The sequence below is a fragment of the Otolemur garnettii genome, unplaced genomic scaffold, assembly GCF_000181295.1.
Source record: "Otolemur garnettii isolate 467f Iridium unplaced genomic scaffold, OtoGar3 scaffold00233, whole genome shotgun sequence".
In the NCBI taxonomy this organism is placed as follows: domain Eukaryota; kingdom Metazoa; phylum Chordata; class Mammalia; order Primates; family Galagidae; genus Otolemur; species Otolemur garnettii.
In genome coordinates, this window is record NW_003852628.1 from 1,157,530 (window position 1) to 1,171,702 (window position 14,173).

At 47.3% G+C, this 14,173-nt stretch overlaps 1 protein-coding gene and 1 pseudogene across 1 annotated transcript in view; both read right to left on the bottom strand.

Moving 5' to 3' along the window:
- The window catches only part of PSMC4 (proteasome 26S subunit, ATPase 4), an 11,021-nt gene extending 5,807 nt beyond the window's left edge, over nt 1-5,214 (bottom strand). Inside the window, exons 1-6 of the mRNA XM_003802119.2 lie at nt 4,984-5,214; nt 3,985-4,083; nt 3,674-3,860; nt 1,844-1,990; nt 1,652-1,761; nt 1,471-1,564 (exon numbers count right to left, since the gene is read on the bottom strand). Coding sequence (XP_003802167.1) covers nt 1,471-1,564; nt 1,652-1,761; nt 1,844-1,990; nt 3,674-3,860; nt 3,985-4,083; nt 4,984-5,019 — 673 coding nt within the window. The 5' untranslated portion in view covers nt 5,020-5,214. The remainder of the gene's footprint in view (nt 1-1,470; nt 1,565-1,651; nt 1,762-1,843; nt 1,991-3,673; nt 3,861-3,984; nt 4,084-4,983) is intronic.
- Nucleotides 5,215-7,450: 2,236 nt separating this feature from the next.
- Nucleotides 7,451-13,277, bottom strand: LOC100946996 (annotated as a pseudogene).
- Between the last annotated feature and the right edge of the window lie 896 nt (nt 13,278-14,173).

The window sequence follows — 14,173 nt, forward strand, 5'->3', positions numbered from 1 at the left end:
TGATGCCATGGCACTCTACCCAGGGGAGCAGCTTGAGGCTCCGTCTCAAAAAAAAAAAAAAAAAAGAAAAGTCTTCTGGACCATACCTCACCCTTGGCAGGTCTTGTCACACATTTAGCACCCCATGAAACATAATCTATTCATTTGTTATCTGTTTGAGTACTCCCCCAAGGACATAACCTCTATACTGAGGATTTCGTTCTGTTCACTGCTGTGCTCCAGCACTGAAGACACATCCCTGCACACAGCAGGTGCTCAGCAAACAGTCACTGAATGACTGAGTTCTGAGTGTTTCCTTTTTTCCCCTGATTCATCTTTGCTTTCTAGCACAAGGCCTGGCACAAAGTAAAAGTTCAACAAAGTGCTAAGCAAATGAATAATAATAATGACTGGCTCGGCGCCTATAGCTCAACTGGCTAGGGCGCCAGCCATGTACACCTAAGGTGGCGGGTTCGAATCCCCAGCCCGGACCCGCCAAACAACAATGACGGCTGCAACCAAAAAAAATAGCCAGGCGGGCGTTGTGGCGGGCGCCTGTGGTCCTAGCTACTTGGGAGGCGGAGGCAAGGGACTCGCTTGAGCCCAGGAGTTGGAGGTTGCTGTAAGCTGCAATGCCACGGCACTCTACCCAGGGGGACAGCTTGAGGCTCTGTCTCAAAATAAATAAATAAATAAATAAATAAATAAAAAATAATAATGACTAAAATTTACTGCACACTGACTACATACCAGGCATGGTTCTAGATACTTCATATCAATGTACTCCTTTTGAATGCCCCAGAAAAATAGGTTTGTTTCCATCTGACAGTTGAGGAAATGGAGAGGCTACCTTACCAAGGATCCCATAAGTAATTGGAAGGGAGTTTGATTTTAAACCCAGGCAATCTGGCTCAGAAAACACACTGCTTAATCACTGCCTTCTCCTGCTCCCTGGATCACATTTACTAATATTCAAAGATGTGGTTATAATGTTAAGGCTTTACAAATAGTAATATAGTGACTTTCAGACATTTTTGCCAGGCACCTACAATAAGAAATACATTTATAAACAACTACAAGCATCCATGAGTGCATGGTATGTGACAAATTACATAAAACAGATCGGAACTTGTACTATGTGGATGTACGCTACATTTTTCTGTTCTATTTCATGTTTCAAAATACTGGTTGCAACCCACAAATTTAAATTCATAATTACTAATGACTCACAACCCACCATAATAAAACCATTATTTCATTACTTCCTCACAATCACCCTGAGAAATAAGTCTTTTATTATAAGAGAACTGAAGCACAAGAAGGCAAAGTCACCTGCCCAGGACTACACAGATAGTAAGAGGCACAGGCTGTGACCTCAGGGGCTATGTTTGTAATCACTGTGCTGTGCCACTTACAGGGAAGGATGAGCAAGCAGGGAGCAAGGTGAAGAGGCCAGAGGTCAGAGTTCAAGATGGGAGGTGAGAGGCTCACCTGTTGTATGATGTGCCACAGCCTTTGCCAACATGGTCTTCCCACAGCCAGGTGGGCCATACATGAGGACGCCTCGGGGAGGATCAATGCCAATCTGAAACCCAGAGGTGGGGAATGGAGGGTGAGCCAGGGGACCCATCACCAATCCCAGACCCAGGAGGGCTACTTGCCACCTCCATACCTGCTTGTAGAGCTCGAAGTGGGTAAGTGGGAGCTCCACAGCCTCCCGTACCTCCTGTTTCTGGATGTCCATGCCCCCAATGTCTGCATACATCACGTCTGGCTTCTGGTCTGGTGGGACAGCAGAGCTGGGGCTCTCAGCCTTACCCTTAGGGTCCCCTTGGGGATCCCCGGCCCTGGACTCCCCTCTCACCTGAAGTAAGCATCATGATGCTGCTGTCAGCCTCAGGAGGCAGCACATCCACCAGGGCGTTGCTGTGCTTGTGGAGGGCCACCGAGGCATTAGGCTTCAGCAGCTCTCGATCAATGGTGCTCAGGATGCGTACATAATAGTTAGAGCCTTTCCGCAGGAGGCAGGGAGGGGGGAACATGAGAAGCAACAGAGCTTTAAAACTGTTTTCCCTTTCTCCAAGCTCAGTCGCACCCTTCAGGCCAACAGTATCTCTCAGACCCTGAACCTCCAGTCTTGCCTCTTCCAGTCCATCCCTCACGTTCATGCTACTGACTTCCTCATCTATCTATAGCCATGGCTCTTTCTTGAGCTCCAGCCCTGGATGAACAGTGTGCCCCCTCAACGTCCCCAGGGCATATCTCATTCATGTGTCCCAACATGATCTTGATCTTTCCCCAAGTAGTATACTCTCCTCCTGATCTCAGTCCCAAGGAGACCCATTGTCTCCCAGTCCCCAGCCCGAGCCCTGAGCCTCATTCTGGACCTTTCTCTACTTCCTTGTGCAGCCCTTCAGTCACAACCTTCCACTGGCCTCTCTAGAGTCTCTCCAACCAGTTTCTCCTCTTCTCCCCATGGCCCCTTCGCTGATTTAGCCCTGTCTCTCCCATCTAGGTCCCTGCACAACATGGCCCTGGTCACCCAGCCTCCATTCTCCTGAATCCAACCCACCACCTATATGTATGCTAGTGACACACACATCTCTTTCCAGGCTCTGTCTCTCTCCTGACCATCAAAACTGACTCTTCAGGCTCGGCGAAGTGGCTCACGCCTATAATCCTAGCATTCTAGGAGGCCAAGGCAGGTGGATTGCCTAAGCTCACGAGTTCGGGACCAGCCTGAGCCAGCATAAGACCCCATCTCTAAAAATAGCCAGGGATTGTGATGGGCACCTGTAGACCCAGCTATTTGGGAAGCTGAGACAAGAGAATCACTTAAGCCCAAGAGTTTGAGGTTGCTGTGAGTGGTGATGCCATGGCACTCTACTGGGGGCAACAAAGAGACACTCTGTCTCAAAACAAACAAACAAACAAAAAAACTGTTCAGCAGCCTCCTAAACTCTTCATGATGTCCTGGACTTTCCCCATTACCTCCCTCCAAACCTACTCCTCTACCCATATTGCTATCTCAGAAAAAGCCCCACAGTCCCCCTAAGTTCCACAGGTCAAAGACACAGGCCTCTTCATGGACACCTTCTTCCTTTCACTTTCTTGCAGCCCATCAGTCCCATTCCAGGCACAGCCACATGGCTTTCCCCACAGCCTTTACAAGAATGTGTCTTGATCCGGAGGACCAGAAGCCAGAAACAAGAAAATAAAGATAAGACTCTGGAGACAATGACCATGAGGGCAAAGCCTGGACTTACGTTAATAACAGTGGCTACAACATACTGAGTTCTTATCAGAGCCCAATCCTTTAGCATTCCACCCATGGTTTCAAACTACAGGCCCTAACCCAGTAGTAGTTGTGAGATCGATTTAGAGAGTCATGACTAGAACTGTGTTTAAAACAAAATAGACTGGAACAGAATAGAAAATATCAGAGTATATCACACACATAGTGAGGCTAAACATCCTTGATGAAACTTACGTCTTATATGCATATTCAAACAGTGGGAGGCAGAGATAGTCATTCACAATGTAAAATATATTTCTAGTTTTGGATCAGTTAAAATACTTTGAAGAACACCATGTCTGCCTTATTTGCTGCTGTTTAAGATCCTAGCACATGGCAGAGAATAGCTGTTGAGTAGAGAGATGAATGAGGTGCCCCCATACACACACACCCACACACCTGTGGTAGAACCCACGATAGCTGTATTCTGATCTACAGCCTCCAAAAATTGCCCAATGACCAGTGGAATGCTCTGGATTCGCTTCACCTCCTCCTGGGCATGGAGGAATTCCTTCTTCAGGTTCTTTTGTTCATCTTTGATGTATTCCTCCTGCACCTCTAGGAACTCCAGCTCTTGTTGCAGCTTCTGTGAGCAGAGTGGACAGGAAGGGGATTGTTCTAGCCCTTGCCAAGGCAAGACAGTGGTAGAAAGTAATGGAAGTATGAGATGCTGGGCCCTGTGCAGGATCTGGGTTGGGAGTTGAATGTACCTTGTAGCGGCTGTACAGGTCCTCCAAGTCCTCAGGCTCAGGACCCAAGAAGGACAGGCCAGTCTGGGGCCTGGACACAGACAGTGCTGGTATCTCATCCTAGACCAAAAAGGAAAACTCACATTGGAACTAAAGGGTCTCCTCCTCATGAAAGTGTTTCAAGTCCCTTCCCTACTTTACTATGAAGTCACTGAGCCCCTAACAGACTCCTGACAACATTCAGACCCCACAAAATAGATCCTGAAATCCTCCCGGCCCCTAAATAGGCTGCAGTTGTCACCCAAACACTAAACAGGCCCCTATGTCAACTTGCTCCCTCCCTCCCGCAAAGAGATCTTTTTGCAATCATTCGCCAACAATAGCATGTCTGCAGAGTCATCTACACCCCGCCTAGAGTCTAAATGTCACATCAATTCTTTACCAGACCCCACTGGTCCCGAAACCCCTTAGCAGATTCCTGCTGTCACATGGCTTTCTCAACAGGCTGTTAAAAGTCACTACACCTTCGAAGAGTCCTAGCATTCTCTACTTTCCCCCCAAAACATCCCTCGTGTCACAGACTCCCAACTTACATTAAGCATAAACCCCAATGATACTTACCGTTGCCTCACATCCCCAAGCCAGGCCCAGAACATCAGTCAGTCCCCCACCCTATCCCCCGACATCACCCAGCCTCAAGGCCGGGTCCCCAACATCACTCACCACCCGACCCAATCGCAACCCTTCTGGCCATTAAGCACTCCCAGCCAGGACTTGAAATCAGCCTCAAAGGCACTCTAATGTCACTCACTCCCCCCTAAGTTCCTTTTCTGAGCCATACCACCCTCCTGACATCATTTGGCCACCCAAACGGGCCTCCGGACGGCACAAAGATCTCCACTGAGGTCTCTGAAGTCGCCTGGGCTGGGATCCTCGAAGCCACTTATCCTCAATTCAGGCGTGGATTTACCCTCTCACCACGAGCCCAGCTAGGACTAAAAAGCCCAAGTCCCACTGCACCTGAGCCTTCTCCACCAAGATGCCTATCTCCTCCATAGTGACCAAGCCTGCCTCTGCGCGGCCGAGCCTGAGCAGTCACCGCTTCCGCTGACGCCACCGGAAGTCTCTGACCCAGGACTACTCTGGGAAATGTAGTTGAAGATATCTCCGAGTACGAGCAGGTTGAACCCGATAGGATGGAGGGCTTGCCCTGGGCTCCACCCCCATGTTATGCTCACGCGCCGTCTGTACAGAGGGCGCGGGTGTCGCCGGCCGAGCGGGTTACCTTTCTCTCCCGGAGGTGGTGTGGTCCGGTTGCTCTTTCACCTGAAGAAATTCTCGTAGCTCTGCTAGGGAGGGTCTGGCGGGCAAGGTCATTTGGTGGCTGGGTTGGAGGGGTCTTGGGACAGGCTCCGCAGAAGGGATCTTTTTTAGGGGGGTCTCTAAGTGGGGCTGACCCGGAATTGTGCCCCGCACGAAGGTAGGGAGGCCCAAGCTCCCTCTCAGGGTAACGCTCCGTACCTATCCACTCCAGGAGTGAGGAACCCCAAGGCCGCCGAGAGTTGCGAATCATGAAGAATCTACCCGTCAGAGCTGGAGAAAATTAGGCAGCGAGTGCCCATGATTTGGGTCAGACCGGACACTCGCAGACCTGTCATCGAATCGTAACAGATATTATGTTTCCTCTTAACGAAGAAGGAAACAGACTTAGAGCCACGAAGTCATTTGCCAGTCACAGTGTGCCGGAGGCACAAAGCTCGGATTAGGATCTAAATCTGTCCTCAAAGCATGTGCTCCTGGGCTCAGGGACACTGCCATCCTGCACACCAGCTGCAGTTTTTATTCAGTAAATCTTTTATTTATGAGGTATAAATACATCCAAGGGCACAAACCATTACAGCTCAACAAATTTACACAAAGTGAATACGCCCATGCAACTAGTACCTGGATCAAGAAACCAAATATTAGCAGCCCCCAGAAGCCTCACTTGCTTCCTTTTCTCCACCCCCCTCTAAAGGCGTTCACTCACCTGACTCTGACAACATGAATTACTTCTTTTTTTTTAAGATGCAGATTTTGGTTTTAGTTCATGACTGTAACATATACTTGTATGAAATATATTTCTTCTGAAAGTCATCAACCCAAATCCATCACTGATGATTTGATTCTTCAGGAAAGGAAGAGCCTCAGCCTTGTCCACACAACAGGACCTCTGCTCCATCTGGCACTAACACAGTTCCTGTCCTGTGTCCTCCAGTTCCTGCCTTTTTTTCTCATGGGTTGGCTGGGCTGGACTTTCTCAGTTAACCCTAAAGGCAGAGAATCTAAATCTCAGATTCTTTCCGGTTTTTTTTTTTTCACAGTTTTTGGCCGGAGCCAGATTTGGAACCGCCACCTCCAGTATATGGGGCCGACGCCCTACTCCTTTGAGTCACAGGTGCCACCTGGATTTTTTTTTTTTTTTGAGAGTATCTCACTATGTCACCTTTGGTAGAGTGCCGTGATGTCACAGCTCATAGCAACTTCCAACTCTTGGGCTTAAGCTATTCTCTTGCCTCAGCCTCCCAATACAGGCGCCCACCACAACACCTGGCGATTTTTTGGTTGCAGTTGTCATTGTTGTTTGGCAGGCCCAGGCTGGGCTCAAACCCGCCAGCCTCTGTGTATATGGCTGGTGCCCTCCCCACTGAGCTACAAGTACCGCCCTGTTTCTGGATATTTTGATCTTCACTTTGTCACGCTAGCCCTAAGTTAACCTCAACCTACTGCTGCTTATAAAAGTGAATCTAAGGAGCAAAACTGGTTCTAACAGAGCAAGGCTCAGACTCCTCTTATCACCCCACCTCCTGTGATCCTGGGAATGTTTTGGGAGACTGAGGTAGAAGCAAAGAAGGAGACTTGAATTTGCATGCCCTGAACTCAAGTGCTGGCTAAAGATTTCTTTTTTTACTAGCTTGTGGTAAGTCCCTCAACCTCTCTAAGCCTCAGTTCCCTCATTTGTCAATCACATACTGCCTTAAAAGCAGAGTGGTCCATTTGCCAGTGTGAATGAGCTAATACGACCTCTGAAAACTCTGCACATTATAGGGCAATTTGAGATAGAGGAGGACGAAACAGAAAAACAATTAAAGTGAGATGAAAGAAAGGCAGGGTGAAAAGTTGAAAAAGTCAGGGTAGCCAATAGTAGCATGAGCATCCCTGGCACCATTAGTGAGCTGTGGTTAGAGCTTAGATGATGAACTTGATGGTTGGGTCCATGTGCCCTCTGAACTGTACAGAGAATAGAGCTGTTCATTAGACACAGCCTGGAGCCAGTCCTTGGAAAAGAAAATCAATATTCAGACTTACTGTCATAACTACTGTCATAACATTTGCACTGTTCTAACCCACAGGATTGCTTCTAAAGCTTCTAAATCTTCACCTCATCTCTGGACAGGAGACAGGCTGCTGAGCCCAGCCCTGGACCAGATCGTATCTTCACACGTCTTTAAGCCACAGAAACCTTGAACCAAGTGGTATAGTTGTACTTCTCACCAGGCCTCAGCAGCACGGATGGGAAGTGAGGTGGATTGACTACATCAGGCCAGTTCTGGGTCTCCAGCAGACTCCTGAGTGCCTGGGATAGATGGCTCCACCCTTGCCCTTCAGTGTGCCACCCAGGAAGTTGGCACACTGGATGTGTAAAACTGGACCTCAGGCTGGGTGGTGTACCCTTTCACCACTTGCCCACTTCCAGAGTGATATACCCTTGTGCAAAAATGCTTTTCATTAGATCCCTTCAGACAGAAATTTTGGTCAAAACTATTGAAGTGGGATGCTGGCAGGTGTTTTCTAAGCTCCACTGGCTTTCTTAGGTCGAACACAGTTCCTTGCACTGGAGCAATTTCTCCAGTAGGAGTTAGAGTTTCATCCACAGGCAAAAAAATATCAGCCTCTATGGCAGTGTTTTTTAAATTTTTTTAATCTCACAGCACAGCTGAACCTATAGTTAAACTTCCATGGCACACTTAAGTTATATTGATCAAAAAAAAAGGTAAAAGAAAAATATTTATATACTCAATGTGCTTTGAACTTCTTTCAAAAAGAATTTAATTAATGATCTTAGAGCTCTAGTCGTGCAATTGGTTAGTGCATAGTACTGATAATTAATGATCTTTAAAATTTTTTGCAGCACATGTAAGATCCTCTTATGGCACACCAGTGTGCCATAGCACACTATTGAAAATCACCTCTCTAGGGTGACTTCATGGTCATATATATTTGGGGAACCTTGGCCTGCCAGGTTGAAATAAGAATGGTTGGTCAGATTGACTGGTGTGGTCTAACTGGCCTGTCCTCAATAATTGTTGACCATGAGCTCCCCACCATTCAGTGTGTATGTTGCCCAGACTTTTAACTGCTTGGGGTACTTTCTTTACCATCTGGGCTGATGTGTGAGAACTTGAAACCATTTGACAGTACCTGGTGGGTCCAGAGCACCTCATCAAACCCTCTTGTAGCCAGAATATCTACCTCTTCTGGGTCCTTGGTCTCGGAGCTTCAGAGAACTGGAGATTCGAAGAATGGACCCATGGACCATGTAAGTAAGTGAAAGGATAGTTTTTTTGGTTTTTTTTTTTTTTTTGAGACAGAGTCTCACTATGTCACCCTCAGTAGAGTACTGTGGCATCATAGCTCACAGCAACCTCAAACTCTTGGGCTCAAGTGATTCTCTTGCCTCAGCCTCCCAAGTAGCTGGGACTACAGGTGCCCACCACAATGCCTGGGTATTTTTAGAAATGAGGTCTTACTCTTGCTCAGGCTGGTCTCAAACCTGTGAGCTCAGGCAATCCACTGCCTGAGCCTCCCAGAGTGCTAAGATTTTAGGTATGAGCCACCACTCCCAGCCCTGGATAGATTTTATTGATAGGTAAAAAGAGGGGAAGAAAGTTGGAGCCTTCAGCAAGCCAAAGGGTAGTTCCCAAGTGGGTGGCTCATATGGGCCTTCTGTCTGGGTATTTATATACAGTTTTTCCTATCTGTGGTCAGGGGACTTGAGGGAGATGAAATGTCACAACTGTTTGGTGCCAGGGACTTGGGGACAGAAGTTAATTTTAAAACTGCTCCTGGTCAGGAATGTGGTCCCCCTTGGGTATGTTTTCTGTTCTGGGAAGGGTAGCTTCTGGTTAAAGTGTGTTCCCTGATCCAGGAGGGGAAATCCAGATGAGGTGCACTGGTCAGGCTGGTTTTTATGAGGCTGGTCTATGATGAGACTGATCTCTGAGCTCATCCAAGTCTAGAAACACATTGCGTTTCTGAGATTTGTTGCATGTTGTTTGTGGAAGTGTAGAAGTAATTCTTTTATTTTCATTCTGAATGGTGTGCATTGTGTGAATATATGTCACAATGGATGCGTTGGGGCTGTTATAGTTGTGGGCAAATGTTTGTATTCACTTCTGGTAATATATTCACGAGTGCAATTGCTAATCATAGGGCAGAGATGTGTTTCGCTTTAGGAGACACTGTCAGACTGTATAACTTATACTTCCATCAGCTGTGTATGTATGCAATCGATATTGTCAATCTTGGAAACTTCCTTCTGTCTGGTGGGTGTCTTGTGGGTTATCACATGAGACACCACTTGTGTATTTACATTTGGCCAGACAAGTTCAAACTACAATCTCTGACTCTTCATGACAACCCTTCTCTGAGGCTCAGACAGGAGTAAGTCACTTTCAGGAAAACAAAGAGAATTCCCCTCTGTTAAATGGGCCGGGTGGATAGTCTCAACAGGGTGGTGGGAGCAAAGATAACAACAGGGTACAGGAAAAGGTGAGTCTAGCTTGAAAAAACTCCCTAAGCGATGTAATGTCATCATCCTACTCAGTGACAGCTCTACCCTGGAGGGAGGGAGGGTTCAGAGATTAATCAGATCTAGCACCCGTCTTCCTTAAGGTTCCAGAGTTTCTGTTTCCACAGAAAAGGAAACAATTACAATAATCAATCTGTCCTTTTTCCTCTGCATAGGCAACTTATTTCTGTATTCCAGGTCTCCATTTTATACCCCAAATGCACCCCAGATCTTTACTTAAGACTTGGAATCTATCATTAAAAATGGAATCCATTGTCTTCCCCCTTGTCACCTGTCCTCCCAATTTCTAGCCTCCAGACTCAAAGCTGTCCGAGAGATTTCCCATTGACTGAGGAGCCAGTCAAATCATCACCAAGTTCTCTCTGGCCTCTCTGGCAATGACAAATAAATGTCCTCCTTTGAACTTTTTATGGATAATAATCATAAATAACCATCTCCTGACTACTATGTTCTTGGTTCTTTCCTCAGTGTTTTGCCTCATCATCTCATTTAATCGATGTTAGGGAGTGGATAGTGAGAATAACCAACAGTTATAGAGTCCTCATCTTTTACCTTGTGCTTGAGAATCTTACATCCTGATACATGTCATCTGATTTAATCTCCAAATTCATGTAGGATTTGAAGTGTGCATTGTTTTCTAACTTCCTATGTTTTCAGGTCCTACATGAAAAACCAGGTTCAGAGAGGTAAAGTTACTTGCCCCAAATCACACAGCAAATAAATGGTAGAGCTGGCATACAAATCTGGAGTCTGAACTCAACCTCGCTATGTAATTGTATTTAAATCAGCAAGTCATGTTAGACAGATAAGCTAGGTCTCAAAAATGATGGCATTATATCACTTAGGGAATTTTTGCAAGCTAGACCCACCTTTTCCTAGACCTTGTTATCTTTTCTCCCAACCCCCAGTTAAGAACTAACCATCCAGGCCATTTAACAGAGGGGGAAACTATAGCTAGGAACAGTCCAGTTGACCAAAAGTCATCCCTTCTGGTTCAAACTCAGGGCTTTATTCCTCTCAATTACACTGCCTTTCTGAATAGGAAAAGAGACTCTCCAGAGCAGGCGTCCTCAGACTATGGCCCACGGGCCACATGCAGCCCACCGAGGACATTTATCCGGCCCACTGGGTGTTTTTGCCACTGCTGCCTGTCCTGCTTAGCAGCCGACTCATCCTGGGGCCCACAGTCCGGCCCTCCAATGGTCTGAGTGACAGTGAACTGGCCCCCTGTTTAAAAAGTTTGAGGACCCCTGCTCCAGAGGATATAGGAATTCAACCAACTTGAGCTTCAACCTGTTCTGCAGCCTTTGCCTTTGCTTACAAGGTCCACTCAGCTGGCTAAAGCTAGCCCCTGACAGACCCTGGCAGCCTATCAACGAACTCCAGTGAACATTCCTCATTATCATGCAGGAGCTAGAGCTTCATTACCATAACATGGACCTCTATGCCCGGCATAACACCTAACCACACCTCTACAGGAAAACTACACCCCTACCTGTGATGACACATTGTTTTCTTTCTCTGCTACCCATAAAAACCCCATGCCTCTTTCTCTCAGGGGGGACCTGCTTTGGAGAATATTCCCAGTGCTCTTCTCGCTTGCTGCAAGTGATTAAACTCCTACTGATCAATTGAAGTTATTCACCAGGCAAAGTGATCTCCAGTCTTTTGGCTAACCAATCTGGTACAACAGGTAGGATGTGGACTGGGCCCTGACCGGACCCTCCTCTCAGGCTCCTGACAGAGCTGCAGAAGCTTGCCCAGGCTAACTCTTCTAAGTGCCAGAGGGAGGATCAGAGAGGAGCTCTCAAGACGGTCACCCCCCCCCACCCTCGCCTGGGTGGGTCACTACAGGATCTCCTTGAGAGAGTGGAAGTGGCTGCCTGAGCCTTTCCTACGGCACTCCTTTAAGGTGGTAAGTAGTAGTGCACCCTAGGAACTGACTACCAGAGTCATTTGGTCTTGGTCATTAGGACCCTGGGTTGCCTGGATTAGAACCTAGGTTAAGAGATCCAAGGTTGTTCAGGTCTAGAAGATTGAGAGAAATCTCCAACCTCCGACCATCTCTCTCCTTCTCTCTCTCTCTCTCTCTTTTTTTTTTAAGAGTCTTACTATGTCACCCTGGGTAAAGTGCTGTCCTGGCATCATCATAGCTCACAACAATCTTAAACTCTTGAGCTCAAGCAATCCTCTTGCCACAGCCTTCCAAGTACCTAGGACTACAGGTGCCTGCCACAAGCCTAGCTAATTTTTCTATTTTTAGTAGAGATGGGGTCTTGCTTTTGCTCAGGCAGGTCTTGAACTTCTGAGCTCAAGCTATCTTCCCACCTTGGCTTCCCAGAGTGCTAGAACTACAGGTGTGAGCCATCTAGCCTGGCCTTCCAACCATCTTAACAAGAGGAACTTGCGATGTAAAGATGGGAGCTCCTCTTCGGGTTTTGAACCTTGTCTGGCGTACTTGTAGGACCTGAAGTTTATCTGTCTTCCTTTGTAGCTTGAGTGAATGTGAAATCTGGATTCCTCTCCCTTTAATCTGTGGCAGCAACTGAAATATTGGACTTCAGTCTTACAGAAAACAAAGACAGATGGCTACTGATTTGAAGAGGAAGGGCTATGTGTCTCCTCATTAAAAAAACCCAAACACCCTCACCTATTCAACTAATTCGCCTACCTTCCCACTGCCTGAGCCAGGTCTTTTTCTACTCCACTGCCTCCTAACCAAGATTTCTTGGGAAGGCACCCAGATTGGGCAAGATCCAGAAAACAGCAACCCGTATTATCCTCTGATAATCCTCTAGGACTTCTGGGGTAGCCTGGGTGCAGTTGCAAGCAGAAAAAACGAAAAATATTCTGTGGGCTAAAACTAGAGGAAAGATCTGTGTCACCACAAACCCCCAGTGGAAGCCTCTTGAAGGGTGGAATCAAATTCTGTCCACAGACTCTAGACTAGGGGAGCCAGAAGGCCCTGGAGAGGAAGAGCTAAGCACGTGGGGACTGGTAGGGAAGGAGTGAGGAAGAGTCATCCCTCTGTTTCCCCTCTGAGAAGGGAAGTGAGGTCCTCTGCTTCTGTGAGAGAAAACTGGGACCTTTACTAATACTAGGAATTAGTCCCCCTTGTCCTCGGGGATTGAACCTACAGCACCTCCTGTAGAAAGAAGAGGCTCTCCTTCATTCTTGCAGAATCTTCCAGACTCTACAGAGGCAGCCATGTTATCCCATTATATCCCTCCTTGCCAGGAAGTGCAGCTCATAATGGGAACACATACAAGTTTGGAGAGGGACTGTTACCACTCAGGCAAGTGCAGGTTTTGCTGGGGTCCATGTGCCTTTTACAGCTACAGACTTGTGTAGGTGACAAGCCCAGAGAGTTTGTGTTTATCGTGAGGGGCATGTTTTCTACACATAATCCCACATGACCAGATGTGTAGACCTCACTCATAGCAGAGGAGAAAGCCGCTACCATGGCTGATGCTGAGGAGGAAGCTGATGTGTGCTAATAACTGGGTCACCCACAGGTATCAGTCCCCATAGCCGATCCCAACTGGGCCCCCAGTGATGACAGCAATCAAGAGCATCTAGATCAGCGGTTCTTAACCTGTGGGTCACGATCCACAGGAACTGTATGAAAGGGCCACAGCATTAGGAAGGTTGAGAACCACTGATTTAGATCATTATAGGAACATGCTGCTCAAAGGGAAGAAAGCTGGTCCCCTGTCAATTGTGGAAAACTCCAAGAAATAGAACATGGCCCTAGCGAGAATCCCTCAGCATTCCTGGAAAGGATAAGACAATGCCTAGGGGATTATACCCCCTGGGACCCAGAAGACCCAGGAAGCTGAGTATTGCTTGGTTCCCACTTCATCTCTCAGAGTGTCCCCAGGTATTTGGAGGAAACTCCAGATACTCACTCTTCCCAACTGGTAGACATGGTCTTAAAAATCTACACTAGGGATGTAGCAACTCACAAAAAGAAGACAAGAAGTTAAAGAGACAGGCACACCTTCTGGCTGTGGCCCATCAGACGGCTTCAGGTAATCCAAGAGGAAGAAAGAAGAAGGCGTGAGTGAATAGCCACCACATGACTCAGAGGCCCCCTAAGCTGGGGCCAAACAGTGTGCTCCTTGTAAGCAAGAGAGACACTGGAAAAGGGAAATGTCTGAATCATCCCCAGAGAAGGAAGGAGGAGGACAAGCCTCAGTATCAGTGTCCCAGAGATGATGATAATTGATGGGGCCGTGTGGCTCCTCACCTGGCTTCTCAAAGCAAGGTCCACATCTCCCCTGAGGAGCCCCAGGTTACCTTACAACAGTGATTTTCAACTGCTGTGCCCTGAAAACTTTTAAAGAGCATTAATTAAAT